The following is a 22735-nucleotide window of genomic DNA, read 5'->3' on the forward strand; positions in this document are numbered from 1 at the left end:
CACATCTACCTGCTACATGACGTCCTTTCCCCAGCTCTGACACGCCCCTGAACACAATGTCAGCAGTGAACACGTTGGCAGCAGAGCAGCTAATGTGCCGTGCAACAAGGTGACTGAGTTAGTGCTGTTGTTATGATCATATGTGTCCGAGTTTCTCTACTGTAACGATGACCTTACTTTAGAGGTCACATCTTGATGAAAATATTTAAAAAAAACTAATCTAAAACCCAGTTTCCAAAATGTTAGTTTGTTCTGTTAATCTATGAAATTGATAACAATTAATATAAATCCTAGATTTAACCAAGAAATACAAATAAAATGTAGACATTTGTAAATACACTGTCTGGCCAAAAAAACGTTGCTACCTGGATTTAACTAAGCAAATAGGTATGAGCCTCCTATTGGATAATTACTGCATGGATGATCATCTTTCAGCTGGCAACAAGTTATTGAACCCCAACTGGTGCAATGAGTTGCTTCTCATTAAACAACCATGTTGAAAGACACATCGTGTGGTCGTGGAAAAGATGTCAGTCTGTTTGAGAAGGGTTAAATCACTGGCATCAAGCAGAGAAAACATCTAAGGAGATTGGAGAATCTACTAAAATTGAGTTAAGAACTGTCCAATGCATTATTAAAAACTGGAAGTATAGTGGGGACCCATCGTCTGCGAGGAAGAAATGTGGTCGGAAAAAAATCCTAAATGATCGTGATCGGTGATCACTTAAACCTTTGGTGAAATCAAGTAGCACTCAGGTCTATGTCTAATAGTGAAAGTAAGAGCATTTCCACACGCATAATGCAAAGAGAACTCAAGGAATTGGGACTGAACAGCTGTGTAGCCTTAAGAAAACCACTAATCAGTGAGGCTAACTGGGAAAAAAAAGGCTTCAATTTGCTAGGGAGCATAAAGATCGGCCTGTGGAGCAATGGAAGAAGGTCATGTGGTCTGATGAGTCCAGACTGACCCTATTCCAGAGCGATGGATGCATCAGGGTAAGAAGAGAGGCAGGTGAAGTGATGACATCATGCCTAGTGCCTAGTCATCAATGTAAGATCTTGGTGAGAAATTAATGCAACACTGGATGGAAATAGATCTTGTGACGTTGCAGAAGCTTATTGAAACAATGCCACAGTGAATGCTGCTGTAATCAAAGCTAAAGGCGGTCCAACAAAATATTAGTGTGACCTTTTTTTTTTTTTGCCAGGCAGTGTATATAAAGCTTTGAAAAAACATGTTACAATTAAAAGTGAGGCCAGCAACATATTTCCTAAGAGTTTGAACAGAAATATGTTGCATACCTTAACAGGAACTCGTAAGTTTGATCATATTTCACCAGTTTTGTCCTCCCTTCACTGGCTCCCTGTGAAGGGCCACTTCACTTCCTGTTTTTAAATTTATTTTAAAAACATCTGTTTTCACAGCGTGATTTAATTGAATATTTTAATGATTTGCATTTTTATGTTTTTCTTTTTATGCTTTTAATATTTTTTGTTATTTTTCTTTTAAATTACTGCCATTGGTTTTTATTGTTAAATACTTTGGGAACAGCTGCTGTTTTTAATTGTGCTTTATAAATAAATTTGACTAGACTTCACATGGGAACAACTCGCTGTGGTTTTGTCGGGAGAATTTTAGGAGTATCTGAAAAGTTTTGTCATTTTTAGTTCATCTAAGACTTTAGCTGCTTAAGTTTTCAGACCCTACTTGATTGTATTTCCATTTAGCACTGTGATGCTTTCCTAAATAAAAGTTTAATGTATATGGAGAACGTGGTGAATCGAGGAAAAACTTCACTGAACATGCGTCTTCTGGGTGGCTGCGTGTTGAAAACATGCACAGCTTTTAGCTTTCAAGCTGTGTGCTAAAAATCAGACAGCCCTTCCACTATTTAACTTTAAATGTATTTTGTTTCAGTTTGGAATAAACTGCAACTAAGCAAAATATAAAGTAGAAAACAATTTCTTGTTTGTTTTATTTGCATTTTGGATGCAGAAATGTGCTACAGAATCACGACTGATTAAATTCAATAACTCAGCATTTTAAGGACGCTTTTCATCCTGAAATACCAAATGACTTAAATAATTACATGTTTCTAGTATTGAATTGCCACTACCTCACAATCTAGGTATAATGATGTTTAAATTGATCACGTAAAAAAAAAAACCCCACCAAAAACATGTATGATGTCGTTTGTATTCAACAGGATTTGAGGAATAAAACTGTGAAAATCACTGAATTGTGCTTATTTTTACATTTCCACAAAGCACAAGCTCATTTTTTTAAAGTTGTACAACTTGTCAGTAGGATACGATACAATATCACACTATGCAATATATAATTATGAAAATATATTGAGATATAATACAATAAGTTAGGATATGAAAATATAAAATATGGAAATATACACTATGACAAGAAACAATATTATAATACAATAATATAGGGCGCAACAAGATACAATATGATGTAAGACATTCGATCATGTTGATGTGGTTGTGAGACACTTTTTAATATTAGACACATTTACTCAAAGAGAAATTGTGGAGAAGTCTTGGCAAGCCCTCCCACTGCAGTGCACGCAGTGATTATTTTTAGTCGATCATAAAAGAGTTGGAGGAAATAAAAGAGGAAAGTGCTATTTTGCAAATCTGTTACAAAGAGACCACAGCTGATGTGGGAACATGTCCCTACGCTGTCCGTCCGAGGCACACTCCCTCGTGGACAGTGCACTCTTGGGAGAGTGGCCTGTGTCTTCATGCTGTCTCCTTCCACAAGTTCTTTGACTTTCTCCATTAGTTTTACTGGAACAGTTGTAAAGATGGTTGGCCAGCAGAGCAGCGGTGTCCTGCAGCCACTTTTCCTCATAAACATACACTAAGTTCTGACCATCCTTGGTGAGAATCCCTGCCAGACAATACTTGACGGTTCTTGGAGGTGGTCCAAGAACAAAATATAATTTTTTTGTCATGCAGCCACGTCGGCGAGAAAGTACTTCGGCACTTCAGATGAATTACATGAATTATAAATCAGCCTTAAGTGAAGATATGAGAAGATAAGATGCGATAAAGATACAACAGAATTCAATAAGGTCACAAATAAGGCAACGTACAAACTAGTAAGACATGAAACTTTAAAAGTACAACGTACTTTTTACAACGTACAAAGTATTCTAATGTACAACATGAAGCATTAAGATAAGCTTTGATTAGATAATAATAAGTGAATTATTTGATCCCCATATGATAAACTGACTACAGTGATATAATTATCTCTAAACTTTCAACTTCTCAACAGGCGTTTTCCACCCTTTCTTCAAATAATTAATCAGCTTTTTAAAGAACTAAAAACATTTTCTCAACCTGCATAAAAACTTTTGAATCATTCAAATAATAATTTGAACTGAGTGGTAATTTATTCCCTGACAAGCAATTGCTTTTTTTAACCCATAAAGATGTAAAAATACCTAAAAAAAGGTACCACTTTACAATAAGGCTCCCCTTATAGATGGCTAATAAATAGTTTATAGATATGTTATTAATTCCTCTACACTTTATAAATCATTAATAATTGTTTATTATGCATTAATTAAGGGTGACAGAGACAAAACTGACCAGTTTCTTGTCAAATCTGTTCACTTAAATATTTAATCTATTAAACATTTCAGACTAAATCACTACCTTGTAAGCAGAATATTGTAAACCTAATTTTTTAGGATATAATATTAGTTGTAAATACTTATAATGCAGTGACAAAGTACAATATTATATGTTAAAGAAATAGGTTTATAAATGCTTATTGTGCTAAAAAGGTAACTTAGTGTGAAATGTTTAATATAACTCTAGATGAAATATATAGGTGAACAGATTTGGATCACTATTTGTCAACAAACTGGTCAGTTTTGTCTCTCTCTCTGTCACTCTTAATTAATGCATAATAAGCAGTTATTAATGATTAATAAAGTGTTTATAGAGGAATAAACTATTTATAGTCTTCTATAAGGGGATCCTTATTGTAAAGTGGTACTCTAAGAAAACAAATCTAAAAACAAGCTTTGTGTAGTTAAATAAGGTTTAATATGTGTTAGCTTGCCCAGTGACAACAGCTTTAAAAAAACAAATGAATCAGCATCTGGTTCAAGACTGAAGGTTAATTTGTGATTTTACTGACGCACAGCATGAGGTGACATGAGCTGTCATGACAACAGAACGTGATGACGACAAAAACACGAACCCAAAAAAAAAAAAAAAAAATAGACAGGAAAGTGACAGGGGGTCACAGAGGGGCTAGCTGTGTGGCGAGAGAAGGCTACATGAGAAAGATGAGTGTCAGCAAGGAAACCTATAATCAGTCCTCACCTGCTCAGTTATTTCAGATTTAATCTCCAGCTAAATTTAGTGTGGCAGCCGAGCCCCCCTACACACCCCATTACAGTACAGATGATGGCACAATATGCAGGAGCACACTGACTGGTGATGTAAGAACCATACCATGCCATCTCTCCTGTTGGCGAGCTTGTAAAGACAGTGAGGAGAGACAGCGGAGAGCCTTTCAGACAGTAGCACCGGCCTTCGTTAGGTAAACTCTGACAGAAAACCCACAACATGGGACTGTACCGTGTTGCCGCTTCGCTTTTCTTTTCTTTTTCCCACCATCGTCACAAAACCAAACTGTTTTTCCCTTTGGCTTTAAAACACCTGCGGGTTCCTGCAGACTAGGCAGCTACACTGTGGGCAACAATCCTCCTTCTTCCTACAGTTCCAGCTGTCCATCACAGACATTATAGAGTCCATCAGTGACATCATGGCGTGACAGACTCCTCCCACTTGGCCTGTGTCAAGATCAGTATGTGTGAATGCTGGGAAAGCCGTTAGGACACCCGACAGAGCCTCACTAGAGACAGAGGAATCAGAAGTTCGCCTTTTACTGTAAAAACATCTAAATCTGACGTAGGAAAGAACATGCCGTGTTAGTGCAACATTAGGCAGGATAAAGAGGGGAGGGGCACAGCCTAGAGGGGGCGGGGTTAAATAACACAAAACAAAAGGTTAAGAGGATTCGGTTTAATTTACCAACAAATATCACTAAAGGTCTTTTAAGGCAAATAAAGAAACGACAATTTGTTGCATCTTTTTTAAGGATGCAGAGAAATTGTCTGCTCAAAGCCACACAAGCGTAGGAGGTTTTATTTATTTATTCATGTATTTATTGAGCTAAAGAAGGAGGAGGGGAAGCTTGGGGGAAGAAGCTGCGTTATCATCAAGGCTTGGGTTAACGATCCACCTCTGAGCGCAGCACTGAAAGGACAGGAGAAGGTGCAGCCACCACAGGGCCGGCCCGTTACCTGAGACGTCACCCTGAGACGTGCAAGTCCGCCCGATGTTGGTGAGCAGGTGGTCGATGTTCGGGATGGGCTGAGACTCGATGGCGCTCTCCTTCCGAGACACAGTCTGAAGGAGGTGGGAGAAAACTAAATAAGGTTTAAAATAGTAACAAGAGCTTTGAGGACATCGCAGTGATTCACTAAAATGATATGTGGACAGCCCAGAAAGTTTTAGTTGATGCTTCTGTTGAAGTAGCTGCGTTTTAAAACACTTAGTTTGAAAGTATCAGGAAATAAACCAACAAAACACATTTTCTAAATTAAATAATTGAGTTTCTTTTATTAAGTTATAACTTGACTTATGCTCTGAGTATAATAAGAAAAATCACAGACTGAAGACACGTTTACTATTTGAGAGAAAATTCCTGTTTGGATCAAAGCACTTCTATTGCCGAGTTTTATTTATTCATTTTATTTTTTACTGTTTTCATCACTGAAGCACTGACTTGGGGCAAAACATAAATTGAGATGATCAAAAACTTTGTAAACTTAAAAAAAAAAAAGATATATATATATATATAAAAATAAAAATCAGAGCTAATGTAGCATTTAGTTGTCCTACAAGCAAACTGAAACAAACCAAAAGTAAAAGTATACAGCCAAAGCAGATTGTGGTTACCATGTTTTTCTAAAGTCTGTTAGTTTAAAACTGAAAGTCAAACAATCCTGTGTGCTGAAAAGCTGCATTCCAAAACAACATTTAAATTGATAGCTTTCAGAACAACACTTATAAATCCATCCATCCATTATCTTTACCCGCTTATTCCATTTTGGGTCACGGGGGTCGCTGGTGCCCATGTCCAACACTTATAAATGTTGAACAGAATATGAATAGGCCTGTCACGATAAATTTTGCTGGGAAATTAATTGTCTCAGAAATTATTGCGATAAACGATAATATTGTTTGAAATTTGACAATAATTAGTAATTATTGTCAAATTAAAGAAGACATGTTGGTTAAATTGTTTTGTGTGCAGTACCTTTTTCTGACCACTGGATGGCAGTATAAGACTGTTTGAAACGAAGAATGGATAGTGAGGGAGAGCAGTGTGTCTCTTTAAGAAAAATGAGAGGGAGGCCCCTTGACGTGACATGGGCTGTCTCTCTCCTTTTTTCGGTTCACAAAATCGCAGACGTCTGTTGTGGTTTGAGCTCTTTAGCATAGCATTTTTCACACAAAGCTTTTAATAAAAATTCAGTAAACAAGTTCTCAGCTTCTTTTTGCAGAGAAAAACAACTTTTTACATGAAGGCATGGGTTTCAACTGTGAATTCTGGAGTGAAGAGCACCGGAGTTGAGCTTTTTGTCATCCAGTGTCCAGTAGAAAGAGAGAGAGATGAAGAAACAATGAAGCCGATAGATGAAAATGAGGTCGATAATTTTATCATGCGATTAATTGATTTATTGTTTATCCTGCCAGGCCTATATATGAACAATCATTTTTACTGATCTGATCAAATCCAGTAATATAATCCAGTCTGTTTACTGTAATCAACACACAGCAGGCTTTAATGGTAGAATTAGACAAATACTTAAAGAACGATACAAAAAACAGTAAAAATGCAATTCAACTTGTACTTAAGAACTGTATTTGTAATAAAAAATATGTTTTAAAGTGCTGTGTAAATTTGGTTTAAAAGAAGCTGCTTCCTATCAATTTCCTGGTAACAACTAATATTACTTTGGGTAACAAATAAAAATACCGTATTTTTTGGACTATAAGGCACACTTAAAATACTTTAATTTTCTCAAAAATCAACAGTGAGCTTTATAATCCAATGTGCCTTATGTATTAATTTTGGCTGTGCTTACTGACCTCGAACCAATTTTATGTGGTACACGGAGCTCAAAAATCTGTCAAAATGTTTTAGTTTCGCTTAATGCGCTTTATAATCCGATATGCCTTATATAGGCCTGTCACGATAAACAATAAATAAATCGCATGATGAATGAAAATCATCAACCTCATTTTCATTTATCGGCTTTATCGTTTCTTCGTGTCTCTCTCTTTCTACTGAAGACACTGGATGACGAAAGACTCAGCTCTGGTACTCTTCACTGACCCCTCCCTTTCTCTTTAAAATCTGTTTTAACCATCCAAAATCGCGTTTTTGGATCGTTAAAAGAAACTAAGCTGAGAAGCTAACCTACAAGCTAAGCTAACAGGCCGACCTTGGGAAATAAAAGCTCCGTCTTGTCAAAGCTCCAAAGCGCCTCCCTCCCGTTTTTCTTAAAGAAACACGCTGCTTGCTCCCACAGTATCCATCCTTTGGTTCAAACAGTGTTATACTGCCATCTGGTGGTCGACAAAAGGTAATACATGCAAAACAAATTAAGATAGAAAACGTCTGTCCAGCCATTATCTTTTACCCGCTTCTTTCTTTTTGGGTCACAGGAGTCGCTGGTGCCCATATCCAGCAATCACTGTGCGAGAGGCAGAGTACACCCTGGACAGGTCACAAGTTAGATAGAAAACATTTCTTCTTATATTTGACAATAATTACCAATTATTGCAAAATTCCAAACAATATTATCATTTATCGCAATAATTTCTGAGACAATTAATCGCCCAGCAAAATTTGTTATTGTGACAGGCCTAGCCTTTTAGTCCGAAAAATGTAGTAAAGAGTATCTAGTGAACTGTGCACACGCTGACCACACAAGACATGGCTGCTTAACTTACTGGCCCCAAACATTCAAAATTCACTGAGACTACAACTGAACTCATCACGTATTTTCTCATAAATAGTCTCCAACGAGCCTCCACCAGGGCAGCATGGTGGCGCAACTGGTAGAGCTGCTGCCTCTCAGCGAACAGGTCCCTGGTTCAAACCCCGGTCCAGGGGCCTTTCTGGGTGGAGTTTGCATGTTCTCTCCGTGCATGCGTGGGTTTTCTCCGGGTACTCCGGTTTCCTCCCACAGTCCAAAAACATGCATGTTACGCTGATTGGTAACTCTAAATTGTCCCTAGGTGTGAGTGAGAGAGTGAATGGTTGTTTGTCTCGTTTGTCTCTATGTGGCCCTGTGATGGACTTGCGACCCGTCCAGGGTGTACCCCGCCCCTCGCACAGTGATTGCTGGACATGGACACCAGCGACCCCCGTGACCCAAAATGGAATAAACGGGTAAAGATAATGGATGGATGGATGGATGGAGCCTCCACCAGTCACAGCCTGGTGAGACACAAACTTTAGATAAGCAGCCTTAAACTCATTGTTTTTACTGATATGTTTTGTTGAACTTAATGAAACTGGAGGTACAACGGAGACAGGACTCACCACCGGGTCTCCATTTCCATCGTCGGTGAAAAACCAGTCGTACTAGAATAGAACAAGAGTGCAACAAATCAGTTGTATGTAAATCTGTGTGAAAGGATGATCAGCAGAAGATCAGATGCTCACATTCTGAATGAGCGTCTCCACTATCTTGTACTGGTCCGGCATGTGGGTCACCATATGTGTCATGTTGTCATCGGTGGTGCGCACCAGAGTGGGTCCAAAGACGATGGCCAGGTTCCTCGGTTCCATCTGATCAAAAATAAATAGTGTTTATTGCATGCGTTCAACTGGCCTTAAAACTAATCTAAAACTTTAACGGTACCTTATTTTTCTCTGAGTTTTCAGCCACAGTTTTCAGATGAGCTGAGAGGAACTTCAGCGTCTCATAGTGATGATCTGGTAACTCATGAAGCTGCAAAAAACACATTGAAGTATTTCTGGATATGTACTGTCTGTTGGTTTTGTTCCATTTATAAATGACTAATACATGATACTAACAAAGAAGAAAACTAAAAGCTGATGAATACAGTAGTCCCTCGATACTTCGCGGTACGACTTTTGCGGACTTGCTCTATCGCGGTTTTTCAAAGTAAGACTGAACACGAGAAAAAAAATATTGTACACGACACATGATTGTCAACTTTAATATTACTCACGTGATTGGGATAGTACTGGATAATGTACAGTAAAAAGTTCATGAAAAAATATTTCAGACAGGTACCGCCATTTTGTGGTTTTCTCTCAGTAAGCCTATACTGTATCCCCACTCATAACCATCAACCTGTTTTGTATTTGTAATTATTTTTTCTATCCTTAACATGTGTTTTTTTGTCTTTCAGATACACCTGGACCTGTACCCAGACCTAACATTCTGTGTTCGTCTGTCTCTCCTTCCTGTCCTCTCAACCAGCCGGTCAAAGCAGATGGCCGCTTGTCCTGAGCCTGGTTCTGCTGGAGGTTTCTTCCTTTTAAAAGGGAGTTTTTCCTTTCCACTGTTGCCACTGTGCTTGCTCAGGATGGGAGACTGCAATGAAGCCAAGATTCAACTTGTCTGCTGGATTCCTTAGATAGAGAACTTTACTAATTGGCTTTTATGTATGTGAATGTTTCTGTAAAGTGCCCTGAGACAACTTTGTTGTGATTTGGCACTATATAAATAAACTGAATTGAATTGAATTAAATAACGACTACATTTCCCAGAAGCCAACAAGGTCCCGCCCAGAAGCCCTGTTTCATTCTGCTGAAATACTAGAGGGAAAGTTTTGATCTGATCGGAAAAAGTTTGGAGTTTATTACAGTGACTTCGGCACCCAGAGGGTGTAGAGAGCCACACATAAACCCACTGGGAACTGGACCTCCAGACCCATTGGTGAATCTTGAGTGCTGGTAGCCGGCCCACGAGGACTTCTGAGTGGGACGCTCCATGCGGAGCCCAATGCCACTACCCTGAGCCAGAGTTAACAAGAACTGGCAGAATAAGCCTGCAGAAACTGAACCAAGTCGGAGCAGAACCGAGCCGCAGCTGTTCATCTTTTTTTTTTTAATTCAACCTTTATTTATACAGGTTAAATCCCATTGAGCCTTGGGGACTCATTTACAAGAGAGACCTGATAACTCACTAGCTCTGCCAAGCTAGTGAGTAACATTCAGTAGCTAGATATCCAGTACTGTACGTATGTTGTTAAAATGATGTAGGTTTAAGAATTGCAAGTGTAGGAAGGGTTTCTAAAGCCCTAAAATATATAAATATTAAAATAAATACAATGTTGCTACTTTGTGGATTTTCACTTATTGCGAGGGGTGGGGTGGGGGGTCTGGAACGGAACCCCTGCAGTAAACAAGGGACTACTGTAGAGTGCTTTAGGAAGAAGAAGAACTTGTCCTCACCAGCCTCTTGAGAACTTTGAGCCTCTCCACTGGGTCCTCTATTCTGTTGGCGTCTATAAAATCTGTGTACCTATCTGCAGGGAGACATGACAGTTACACAGCTGCTCCCTTCAGGGGTCACCACAGAGAGTCATCTGCCTCCACCTCTAACCCTAGCATCCTCCTCTGTCACACCGACCCACTGTGCGTCCTTCACAATCGTGACTGCACATATTGGACAATTTTAAGAGCAGGGTCAACTTACCATTAGTGAACAAAGGCTCGGGAAGTTTACGAAAGAAAGACTTCAGTAAACTGCTGATCACGTTGAGGTCTCTCCATTTCTATAACAGAAGGTTAGATGTTTTAAAAAACACGTTTTGTGTCACTTCTGCATTCCTGCTAGCTGCTGGAAGTTCAACAAGGGACACGATCCTGCCCTTCTTTATTTTAAAGCTGGTTAAACAGGATGAGTTACTGGCAGATTTACAGCAGGAAAACATTTGCATCTCTGAATGTCCGTATCTTTAGACTTCAAGGAGAGTTTAATTAAAGCAACACGGCCACTCACGTCATCCTGGATATCGATGTCACTCATGCCCTTGTTATTGAGCTCCTCCTGCATGTTGGAGATGGCAGCGTTGTTTCCGGGGACTCTGTAGATGCCCGTGTACTCCAACCCCCTCTCCTCCACCAGCTTACAGCAAACATCCACAATGAGAGGCACAAACTGGAGGATGGAGAGGAAAACGTTTGAAAGCGTATCAAAGAGCAAACCTCAGGTACAAATATAGAGATCAACAGCTCGTTGTTTGGGTGTGGGTTGATTTGTGGGGTAAATGAGGACAAAGCTGCAACGATGAAGACGAGAATAGAAAACGACCAGAACCTTGTTGTTGTGTGCAGGAGGACAGTCGTCCAGTCTCACTCCAAATGTCACCCCAGGAGACGGCTTTTTCTCAAAAGGTTTCCTCATCAGCCCTGGGATGCTTTTCCTCCACGTCCCTTTATCCTTTGGGGGGCTGGTGTCATCTGCACACAACGTGCTGCGATAATCAGGGCTTTGATTTGGTTTGTAGGAGACACGGCAAAATCTTTATTACAGTATCATTAAACACAAATTAATTTAAACTCCTACCTTTGTGCACGTTCTTCTTCTCCTGCTCAGGTTTGGGTGAGTGTGGACTCGTAGCTTTGGTCTCTCCTTTACCCCCCAGCAGCGTCTGTCTGATGCTCAGCGACTGGCGTGAAGCTCTGGGTGATGGCTCTGCTTTGCTTCCAGTGGGGCTAAACAAAAAGACAACAATTGAAAACATCAAACTAAAACAATACTATGTAAATAACAATTATTAAAAGTTAATAATGAATTTGTTATTGAGTAACAGTTTTTATCAGTACGTCAAATAGCCAAAGTAAAATCTTATACAGTAGTCCCTCATTTATTGCGGAAGATCCGTACCTTGAAGCCCCACGATAAGTGAAAAGCCGCACTGTAGGAATAGTAGTACAAGTAGTTATTTATTTTAGTATTTATATATATAAATTTTAAGGTGTTTTAAACCCTTCCCACACTCTTGCAATTTTCTAAACAATGTTTCTAAACTCTAAACGCTCTAAAAGAGCACAGAATGTTATGATTTCCCTCTCTCTGCCTCTTCTGCTCTCAGCCACCTGCAATCACTCTTGGCCACGCCCACTTCTCCGCTCTGCACGAACAGCTGATCAGCTGCAGCAGGAAGTTTATCCTGCAGTACAGGCTGCACAGAGGTGCAGCAGTTGCTAAATAATTTAAAATAATTTATTTTAAATAAAATTCTATGCAGAGCGTGTGTGGCTCATCCATCAATCAGCCAATTGTGTGCCATGTCCAATCTTATTTTGAAAAACCACGATAGAGCGAATCTGTGATAAACGAACCGCTAAGTAGTGAGGGACAACTGTATTCATATTAAAGAACCCAAAACTCATGCCTTCATCACCACCAAACTGGACTACTGCAACTCTTTATATGTTGGTTTGGAACAATCGTCCATCGCCTGCAGTTAGTCCAGAACTCTGCTGCTCGTCTTTAAACAGGAAACAGAATGCAGGACCACATCACTCCTGTTTTAGATGATTTACACTGGCTACCTGTTACTTTTCATATTAATTTGACTATTTTACTCATTCTGAAAGCTTTAAATGACTTGACACCCAGTTGTTTAATGTATCTTTTGCACTTTTACATCCTAAACAGAGCACTGAGCTCCTCCAGTCGGATGCTTTTAGTGCAACCGAAGGCTAAATTAAAGCATAGAGGGGATCAGGCTTTTGCAGTGGCAGCCCCCAGACTGTGGAACTCCCTGCTCATTGATATGTGCTCTCCAGAGTCCATACAGTCCTTTAAACTCGTTTTTTTTTTTTTTTTTGCTCTGGCTTTTAATTCAAGTTTGGTTGAGTTCCATCAGGACATCTTAGATGTGCTATTTTCTTGTTTTAGTGTGTTCATGGTCTTTTTTTTATTTATTATACTTGTGTTTTTAATGTTTGAACTTTCATTTCTTTTATTGCTAATTTCCTGTTTGTGAAGCACTTTGGTCAACACTGTTGTTTTTAAATGTGCTATATCAATAAAATTGACATCGATCAAACGTCCAACAGCTGCTGGACAGGACAAGGCCAGACCTCCCCTTCTTGACTTACCTCATCAAGGTGTTGTACTCCTTGATCCTCCTGCTGATGAGGTCATGACTGGTGAAAGCAGCGTTCTAAAAAAAAATAAAAATAAGCAGGATGGAGTGAATGTCAGACACATCTGATGATGTTCAACACATCAGACAGAGGTGTGGGCCACATCGTCATACACTCAGGTGCTGTCACAGGTAAAATCCCTGGAATGCTACAGTTTGAACTGTATGGTCCTGCTTTATTAACTTACAAATGACGGCTGGGGCTTTTTTATAGTGGTAAATACAGTAAGAACATATGCAATATATTTAGGCTTTATCATCCATCTATGCATCATCTTGGTTTAATTAATATAATTCACTATATTTATACTAATACTTGACCTTTTATCTTATTTTATTAAAAATTGTATTCATGTGGTTGTACAAATAAACATTCTAAAGTTTGTTTTACAAATGTTAATGTGTCTACATAATCAAAATTTTAAATAATGTGTCCAAAAATGAGTGTTGTAAAATGTTTTCTGGTACTATAAAAGGAGTTGTACTTTGATATAACATATCCAAGTGGTGGAACATGTTTGTATGGTTAAAGATGGCTTTTACTTTATATTTTATTGTTTTTATTTTAGGAGGGTGAAGGCAGATTTTGGAACACCACAGAGTCGAAAAACGATTTCCTCAAGGACACAACGAAGTATTGAAATGTTTTGGTAGTTTGACATTTAGGATAACAATGCAAAGCCAGCCAGTGTAAAACCAACCTTCAGATTTCATTTAATCCTAAATCAATCATTTCATCCTCAAATGGTCTGCAAATGTATTTGCAAAAATTAACTCATTACTCCTTTACTTTAATTATTAAATTATGTTCAGTTATCCTGCAGTACTGTAGCAATGAAGTATACTGGATTTGATTGATTAAGTAATTATCTGACTACAACCATGAGCTCGACGGTACTCAGCTGTTTTTAAGAAGTATCTTGGTTTATGTTTCATGATAAAAACTGATTTGAAACTTTAAAGCTGAAGACTAATTCACATAAAAAAAATCAAGTATAATTCAACAAATTGATATATATATATATATATATATATATATATATATATATATATATATATATGTATGTATGTATATATGTATATATGCTAATTACTTAAATCTGTATCTCTTGAATTGTTTAAAACCAAGTATTGCTACATCTCTAAGTGGTTTGGGCTTGTTTTGTACCTCCTCATCCAGGTTGCTGCTCTCTTGAATAACTCTGATCCAGGCCAGCATGTCCTCTCGGTCCTCAGCCTGGAACAGGTACTCGCAGTCCGACGTCATCAGCCTCAGCACGTTCTTGCGCTTCGTGTCGCTGTAGGAGATGTCGATCAGACAGGCCTTGATACTGATGAGCAGCGGCTCCTCTGCTGTCTGACAGCTGGCGTGAGCTTGGCCCTCCTTCTTGTCTTTGTACAGGCAGAGGTAGTGGCCTCTCAACACGGCGTACATCTGCTTCCACTGTCGCATGCCTCCTCCCACACGCTGCACGAATGGCCACAAAGAGGAGGCGGTTTAACAAAACAATGTTTGAATCAGACTCATTCAACAAAACCTTTAAATGATTAAACCTAACTGCAGCAAAATAAGAAAGTATATTAAATAACACTAGAAAGTTCCTGGAGAAACTTTGATGGGGACTGCCACATGGCAGCCATTTAATTTTTTTGATTTAACTACTATATGTTGGGGTTCACTCTCAGCTACGATCATACCAAACTTCAGCTTAATATGGCAAAAAAAAAAAAATCAACGAATTATAATAGTCATTTGTTTCTTTTAAACTATGGTGGCCATCTTGGATTTTTTTATTTGGATTCAGTATGTGATGGGAAATGTTCTCAGCTATAATCTCACCAAATTTCAGCTGTGTGTGTAAAAATGGCTGAGTTAAAGCCATTCAAATTTTGCTTTGGTGGCCATTTTGGATTTTTATTACAATTCAGTATTTATTGGGCATTGCTCTCAGCTATCATCACACCAAATTTCAGCTTAATAGCTTTAAAAATGTCTGATTTAACAAGAACTCCTACAGCCACACTAGAAATAATAGTGAAAAGATTACAAAAATGCCTACAGTTTGATTAGGGATACACGATATTATCAATAAAGTTAAATATCGGACATCGGCCATTCCATCAAAATAACTAATAATAAATGTTTTTTAATGGAAAAAAATGGCGTCTTTGTTTGCAAAATACGTCGCCACGGTAACTCAAAACGCCAATAAAAGTCATAGCACACATCACAGTGCTAAGCTGGTCATTTTGATATAAAATTTGTCAGGGTACACATCACAGTTTGGGCCACATTGAAGTTGATAGAAGAGCAAGACCCTTTTCAGGTGGATAACAACAGGTGGCTGCCTCCCTGCTTGTTCAGCTTAAGCAGGTTGGGTTTAAGTAGAGACTGTGCCCACCTTGCCCTTATCTGTATGAAGCTGCTTGAAATGCAAGAATCCCTCCTTGATGGCGTCGCAGAAGACGTCTGATGAGGAATCTCTCCTGGACTCAGAATCATCTGATGACCGGTCCACAGCCTGAAACACAACACAGTTTAAAGGAACATAAAGACAAACATTGTGAAACAAAGAAATTACATGAATTTAAAATAAATATAAACTCTGATGGAATAAACTATTTCCCAGTAAAGCGGTTAGTTACACAGCTGTCCCTGTTTGCCATAACACATTCAAATTTCATGCAGTCTTTATCTTCCAGGTGAGCGCTCAAAAGGCTGATAAACTTCAAAAGCAGGAGATGCTGATAAACCAGCTGAGCTCATGGTGGACAACTTACCTTCCTCAAACCTTTCAGGCCAGGTAACAAGGACCTTCTAAAGAAAAGAAAAGTAATACTGAGAGATGACAGAACCATAAGAAGCATTACTTTAAAATTTATTTTTTACTTTTTTTTTTTTTCCGTAAACACAGCTTCCAATAAACTTCTTTTTCAGCTACTGGTACTGTTTATCGTACAACCTACCCTCTGCCTTCCTCCTGGTAGTTATCGATGCCTTCATCGTACGACTTGGACTGCTCGGTTTTGGTACCAGATTCTGATTCAAAAATGTTGAAAAAGACTTTTTTTAAACAGTCACACAACTCCATAAAACTGTTTATGAACTACTGCATAAAGAAATCCTACCTTGGTCATAGGACAGCTGGCGTATAATGTGATGGGATGAAGATGTTGGGCTGGGTGGGACGGTGGTGATGAGGGGCGCTGCAGATATAACAGAGGCAGGGATGTGTGCGCTGTCCTGGTCAATACTGGGACTGGATGGCTCATCTAAGGGCACAAATGTGGAACAGTAGTTAATAAAATAACATAACTTGAGTTTATTCCCAGGCAGCACGGTGGCGCAACTGGTAGAGCTGCTGCCTCTCAGCGAGCAGGTCCTTGGTTCAAACCCCGGTCCAGGGGCCTTTCTGGGTGGAGTTTGCATGTTCTCTCTGTGCATGTGTGGGTTTTCTCTGGGTACTCCGGTTTCCTCCCACTGTCCAAAAACATGCATGTTAGGCTGATTGGTAACTCTAAATTGTCCCTAGGTGTGAGTGAGAGAGTGAATGGTTGTTTGTCTCTATGTGGCCCTGTGATGGACTTGCGACCCGTCCAGGGTGTACCCCGCCCCTCGCACAGTGATTGCTGGACATGGGCACCAGCGACCCCCGTGACCCATAAATGGAATAAGCGGGTAAAGAAAATGGATGGATGGATGGAGTTTATTCCCAGAAGAGTAAGTGTGCAGTCACTGTTCAGCTGCTCCTCGTAAAGAATCAGTTTTATGGGGCTTGTAGTGCGAGCCACGAGTTGGAATTACAGAGACAGAGGGATGTTTTGTGTACCAAAACAGAAGCTCCAAGTGTAACTTCTGCCTGAAGCACACAGCTTTGGTCGCTGTTTAATAATAAACATCATATTAACTTAAGGCCCAACTGCCAGCTACATGGCTATTTGTTTGAAATAAAGAAGCCATTTTGGAAGAATCACAATTTTACTCAAATGATTTGCATGAGTCGTATCTGTTTATTATACATCCATATTGTTTATAAAGTTAGTTATTCCTTAATAGTTTTACAGACCCTCACCAGTACGCATACCGCAAGAACTGATCAACAGAGGATGTCATCTCCTCTGTGGTCCATACTGCTCTCACCCACCTGGAGCAGAAGGACTCCTACATCCATATGCTCTTTGTGGACTTCATGTCTGCCTTCAGAACCATGATCCCCCAAACCCTGATGGACAAACTACTCACACTAGGACTAAGCCCCTCGGACTTCTTAACAAACAGACCACAGTCAGTGAGGATCCACAACTTCTCTTCCTCCACACCATAACCCTCAGCACTGGCTACCCTCAGGGTTGTGTTCTGAGCCCTCTCCTTTTTACTCTGCTCACATATGACTGTGCACCTACCCATCCAGGTTGTCACATTGTGAAGTTTGCAGATGATGTAGTGGTGGTGGGATGCATCACAAACAATGATGAGTCCAGCTACAGGCAGGAGGTGGAACATCTGGAAAGCTGGTGCAGGAAGAACAACCTTCACATCAATGTGAAGAAGACGAAAGAGATGGTTGTGGACTTCAGAAGGAACGAACACACCTACTCCCAACTGAACATAGGAGGATCTGTGGTGGAAGTGGTCTCCAGCTACAAGTACTTGGGCGTACACCTGAATGACAAACTCAGCTGGAGCAACAACTCTACCAGCCTGATCAAGAAAGCTCATCAGAGACTCTACTTCCTCAGGCGGCTGAGACGAGCTGGTCTGGGAAGCTCAGTCCTCACCTCCTTCTACAGGTGTGCAATGGAGAGCATCCTGTGATCCAGCATCAACGTGTGGCATGGAGGCTGCACAGCCGCAGAAAGAGAAGCAAAGCTTTGCAGAAAGTGGTGAAGGCTGCACAGAAGACTGTTGAAATCAGTCTCCCCACCATCACAGATGCAGGAAGAGGGCCACCTGCATCATGAAAGACCCCACTCACCCAGCACACACACTTTTGCCTCACTCCCCTCAGGCAGGAAGTAGGAGCATTAAGTGCAGAACCACTAGACTGAGAAACAGCTTCTACCCTGAGGCTGTTAGACTCATGAATCTCTAACCAGAATAATCACTGTGAAGAATCACATCATGTTGCTGCTGATCTGTTTCATGTTGCTGTGTTCTTGCGTGCTCATCTGCTCACACAGACTCATGTTTGTGCTGCTGTTCGGCGTATTGTTTTTATACTGTTAGTGCTTAGTGTGTTTTTAGTTAACATTTTTCTTAGTTCATATCTTAGATCTTATTACTATTTTTCTTTTACATTTGTAGTGAACTACTACTACTACTACTACTATTCCTGTAGACTCCTGGTGGAGCATAGGGCTGCAACAACACCCCGCCAACGAACTCTGTTTTGGGCGGCTCTCTTCAGCTGGGTCCATGTCACTCCGGCGGCCTTCGCTTCACTCTCAACAGATCTTCTCCACGTCTGCTTTGGTCTCCCCACTTTCCTTTTTCCTTGTGGGTTCCAGTCCAAGGCTTGCCTTGTGATGTTTTCTGCTGGCTTTCTCAAGGTATGGCCTATCCAGCCCCACTTTCTCTTTTTGATGGCTTCACTGACCGGGCTTTGGCTGATTTTTTCCCATAGTTCTGCGTTGGAGATCTTCTCAGGCCACCTGATGTTGAGAATGTGTCTCAGACACTTGTTTATGAAAGTCTGGATCTTGTTGGTGATGGTGTTGGTTACTCGCCATGTCTCGGACCCATACAGTAGGACTGCTTTCACGTTGGTGTTGAAGATGCGGATCTTGCTGCGCTGGGATAAGGCTTTGGAGTTCCAGATGGGTCGCAGAGTGTTGAAGGCGAGCCTTGCTTTGTTGATCCGGCTCCTAACATCTTCATCTGCGCCGCCGTCTGTGCTGACCACACTTCCAAGGTAAACGAAGCGGTCAGCTTCCTTGATGTCTTCTCCCTGCAGCTGCAATGGTTCTTTCTTCTTGTTGTTCAGTCGCATCACCTCTGTTTTCCTGGTGTTAATCTTCAGGCCGGTCTTGTTTGCTTCCTCGGCGAGACGAATGAGCTTGGACTGTGCATGCTGTAGTGAACTAAGCCTCCGGTTATTGTTGGATGTAACTGGGACCCTGTGTACATAATTTCGTTCCACCACATGTACCGCATGTGTCATAGAGTCAGAGAGATTTATTTGTCATTTGCATCTCATGTGTACCAGTACAGGCAAAAGAGAGCACATTACACCAGTTTTGACCTCACTGCACTGGTTACCGGTTCACTTTCGAATCCAGTTCAAAATACTACTGTATGTCTGCAAATTACTGAACAGTTTCGCCGTCCCCCCATCTCTCTGATCTGTTACAACCGTATGCCCCACCATGTTCCCAGAGGTCAGCGGACCAATTGCTCCTCACAGTTCCAGGAACTCGTCTTAAGCGCAGAGGTGACAGGGCCTTTTCTGTAGCAGGACCAAGACTCTGGAACGAGTTACCTCTGCTTGTCAGACAGGCCCCCTCCCTCTCGGTTTTCAAGTCCCATTTAAAAACCCACTACTATTCGGTGGCTTTCAACACCAGATGATCTGTATTTTGAACCTGTATGCTCCACACTGGTTTGTCGTCTTTATCTGCATCGTTTTTATGTCTATATTCTGATTTACTTCATTTTGTATATTGCTTTGTGTGTTACCTGTTGTTCTGTCTGTACAGCACTTTGGTGGGCCTTGTAGCTGTTTTAAGTGCTCTATAAATAAAATGGTATGGTATGGTATGAGTTCAACACAAGTTCTAGAAGTGTGATTGAGTGCCATGTTTAATTAAAAACAAGGATCTATTAAGACCTGAAACTATAAAAAAATTAACTTAAAGGTTGTGGAAGTTACTGTAAACTAAAAGGCAAATTATTTCTCTTTCACCTACCTTCACCCCCCTTCAGTTTTATTATTTAGCTCTGTCACGGATGTCGAACTGAAGGCCCGAGGGCCAAATAGGGCCCTTGTAAACATATTGTCCGGCCCACAGGATGGCGAGATTTTAAGCACGAGATCTTTTTACTGCCTCTCATTTTGCAAAACTAGGTGTACTTTAGAGCAGACTTCTCATGGCAGTTGGCCAACCCTGAAACCCCCAAAATCTTTTTTTTTTTTTTTTAGCAATCTTTGATTTTGTTGCAGAAAGTCCAGAAGTGTATTGCTGTCAAGGACTGTAAGAAAAAGCGACGGAGAAAGTCAAATAAGAATGATGAAATGCAACTCATCCTTTCAACAAACAGAAGTACTGATTGAAAATGGCCCTCGGTTTGAACCCAGTTTTTAACTTTGTCCCTCATCCGTAAGGGAGTTTGACACGCTTGCATCACATTTATAATGTTAAGCTAAACGTCACCGTGTTTATCAGTCGGCCTGATGCAGTTTTATTGTGTGTGGTGATCTGTCTGTGGTTATTATCAGAAATGTTCACCAGGAATGCTGCTAGACCATCCACAATAATTGCAGTGAATCATCCTCTGAACTTTTGGATCACCACGACTTCAAATGGTGAATTAAACATGTTTTGGTATAGGGTTTACTTTAAATGATTAGTTGATTTTGATTGAAAAAGGGTGATAATTTATCAACTTTACCAGTGTCACAGTTGTTAGTTTGTGAAACCTGGAACAGAATAGTTGGATTAAAAACTAACTTTACTGAACTGGTTAAATTAAAGTGGAAGAATTTAGTTTTCTTCAATAATAACCACAAATAAATGGGTTTGGACTTTTTTTTTTTTCTTCCCTTCCTTCATTACAACTTTTTGACAACTGAACTGTTTTTTTATTTCTGGAATATCCAATTAGATTTTTGCATACTTTCTCTCTATAAGGTTTAATTTACAGCTGCTGTCTTAAGGTGAATACAAATGTCAGCACACAGCAATGAAATGCAGCAATAACGGCACAAATAGCAAAAATGAAATCATACAAACAGAAACACAATCAGCTTTGTAAGTTTTCTTCTGATAAGCTGCCGGCTTCCTTTTTACATGTGTAGTCAGCAAACATTAGATCACCCTGAATGAGACCGAGTAATAAAGATTGATAATTCATATCAGCAAGATGGCAAGCCCTAAAAACAAACTAGGATGTGTTAGGAAGTGAATTATATCAACAGGATGTGGTAAGGCAGAGACAGAGAAAGTAACCATGTATGTTTAATCCCTCATTAATGTTTTTATGATGATGTTAAATAAATGAAAAATGATTTGACAAAACATTTTATATTTGACATATGCTTATTGTTGGTGAAAGGGATAGACTCATATCACAGCAGCATAACATAAATTAATGTCAGTGGTAACTGAAAAAATGCAAACAATCAAATCAAATTTAAATCAATCAATAATCATTTTGCAAAAATATTTTTATTTTTCTTAATGCCAGTTTTATATGAAATATCAAGTCTAATGGTGGATACTAATGTAAGAAATGTCCACCCAAAAATTGGAAAATCACCTCTACAAGCCCTGTTAACCTCATTCCTAGCAGCTAAAGAAACATTTTATTTGTTTATATACCTGAAACTTTTTTACAGAGAAGATAGCTGCAGCTAGTGTAATCAGACATTTATTATATTTTATTCATTCATTATTGTAATGAGTAAGTCTATTTCAGATATGTCATGTCTAAAAAGAGATCAGTAAATCTCCAAAGTAGTAATTAAAGAAACAGCTGACATTTATTTCTCACGTTTGTAGAGATATTACGAGCATGGAACCATGAGTTAGTTAGTTTAGCATCAACACTGGAAACTTGGACCAACAACTACTGTAATTTCTGAACTATAAGCTGCAACTTTATTCACAAGCTTTGAACACCGTGGCTTAAACAATGCTACGGCTAATTTATGGATTTTCTAATTTTTTGATGGGCTAAATGGGAAAAATGCACAATGTTCAGATTAAGGGGCGACTGTGGCTGAGTGGTTAGAGCAGTCGTCCTCCAATGCAAGAGTTGGGGGTTCGAATCCATCAGGAGTCACATGTCGAAGTGTCCCTGGGCAAGACACTGAACCCCTCATAGCCTCTGATGTGTGTCCCATCAGTGTATGAATGTGATCTAAAAAAGCACTGATTAGGCTCTTTAGAATGATTTGTTCAATTAGCTTTGTGGAGGTCTAGTAGAGTGCTGTATGAATAGGTAAATGAGGCACAGATTGTAGTGTAAAGCGCTTTGAGTATCTTGAAATAAGATAGAAAGGCGCTATATAAGTACAGACCATTTACCATTTATCATTATGAATCGGCATAAACCACCCCTCTCATTCTAATTACAAATTCATTCAGCTCAAGCTGAATCAACAAAAAATAATCTGAATGGGATGTTTACATGACACATTTTTATTCCAAATTGCTGTTTAATCCAATTACGTATGTCCATGTAAACATAGCTATGACTCCCTGGTAGGCTACTGTATATATATATATATATATATATATATATATATATATATATATA

At 39.6% G+C, this 22735-nt stretch overlaps 1 protein-coding gene across 1 annotated transcript in view; it reads right to left on the reverse strand.

Moving 5' to 3' along the window:
* Positions 1–22735, reverse strand: part of LOC119426496 (rho GTPase-activating protein 21) — a 72414-nt gene that overhangs the window by 5389 nt on the left and 44290 nt on the right. Inside the window, exons 9-23 of the mRNA XM_037694053.1 lie at positions 16387–16530; positions 16225–16297; positions 16039–16075; positions 15660–15779; positions 14426–14725; positions 13211–13275; positions 11667–11815; positions 11418–11560; positions 11100–11258; positions 10794–10872; positions 10550–10623; positions 8985–9074; positions 8786–8911; positions 8663–8704; positions 5346–5451 (exon numbers count right to left, since the gene is read on the reverse strand). Of these exons, the coding sequence (XP_037549981.1) occupies positions 5346–5451; positions 8663–8704; positions 8786–8911; positions 8985–9074; positions 10550–10623; positions 10794–10872; positions 11100–11258; positions 11418–11560; positions 11667–11815; positions 13211–13275; positions 14426–14725; positions 15660–15779; positions 16039–16075; positions 16225–16297; positions 16387–16530 (1707 nt within the window). The remainder of the gene's footprint in view (positions 1–5345; positions 5452–8662; positions 8705–8785; positions 8912–8984; positions 9075–10549; positions 10624–10793; positions 10873–11099; positions 11259–11417; positions 11561–11666; positions 11816–13210; positions 13276–14425; positions 14726–15659; positions 15780–16038; positions 16076–16224; positions 16298–16386; positions 16531–22735) is intronic.

The sequence above is a fragment of the Nematolebias whitei genome, chromosome 20, assembly GCF_014905685.2.
Source record: "Nematolebias whitei isolate Nwh7 chromosome 20, NemWhi1, whole genome shotgun sequence".
NCBI classification, from domain to species: Eukaryota; Metazoa; Chordata; class Actinopteri; order Cyprinodontiformes; family Rivulidae; genus Nematolebias; species Nematolebias whitei.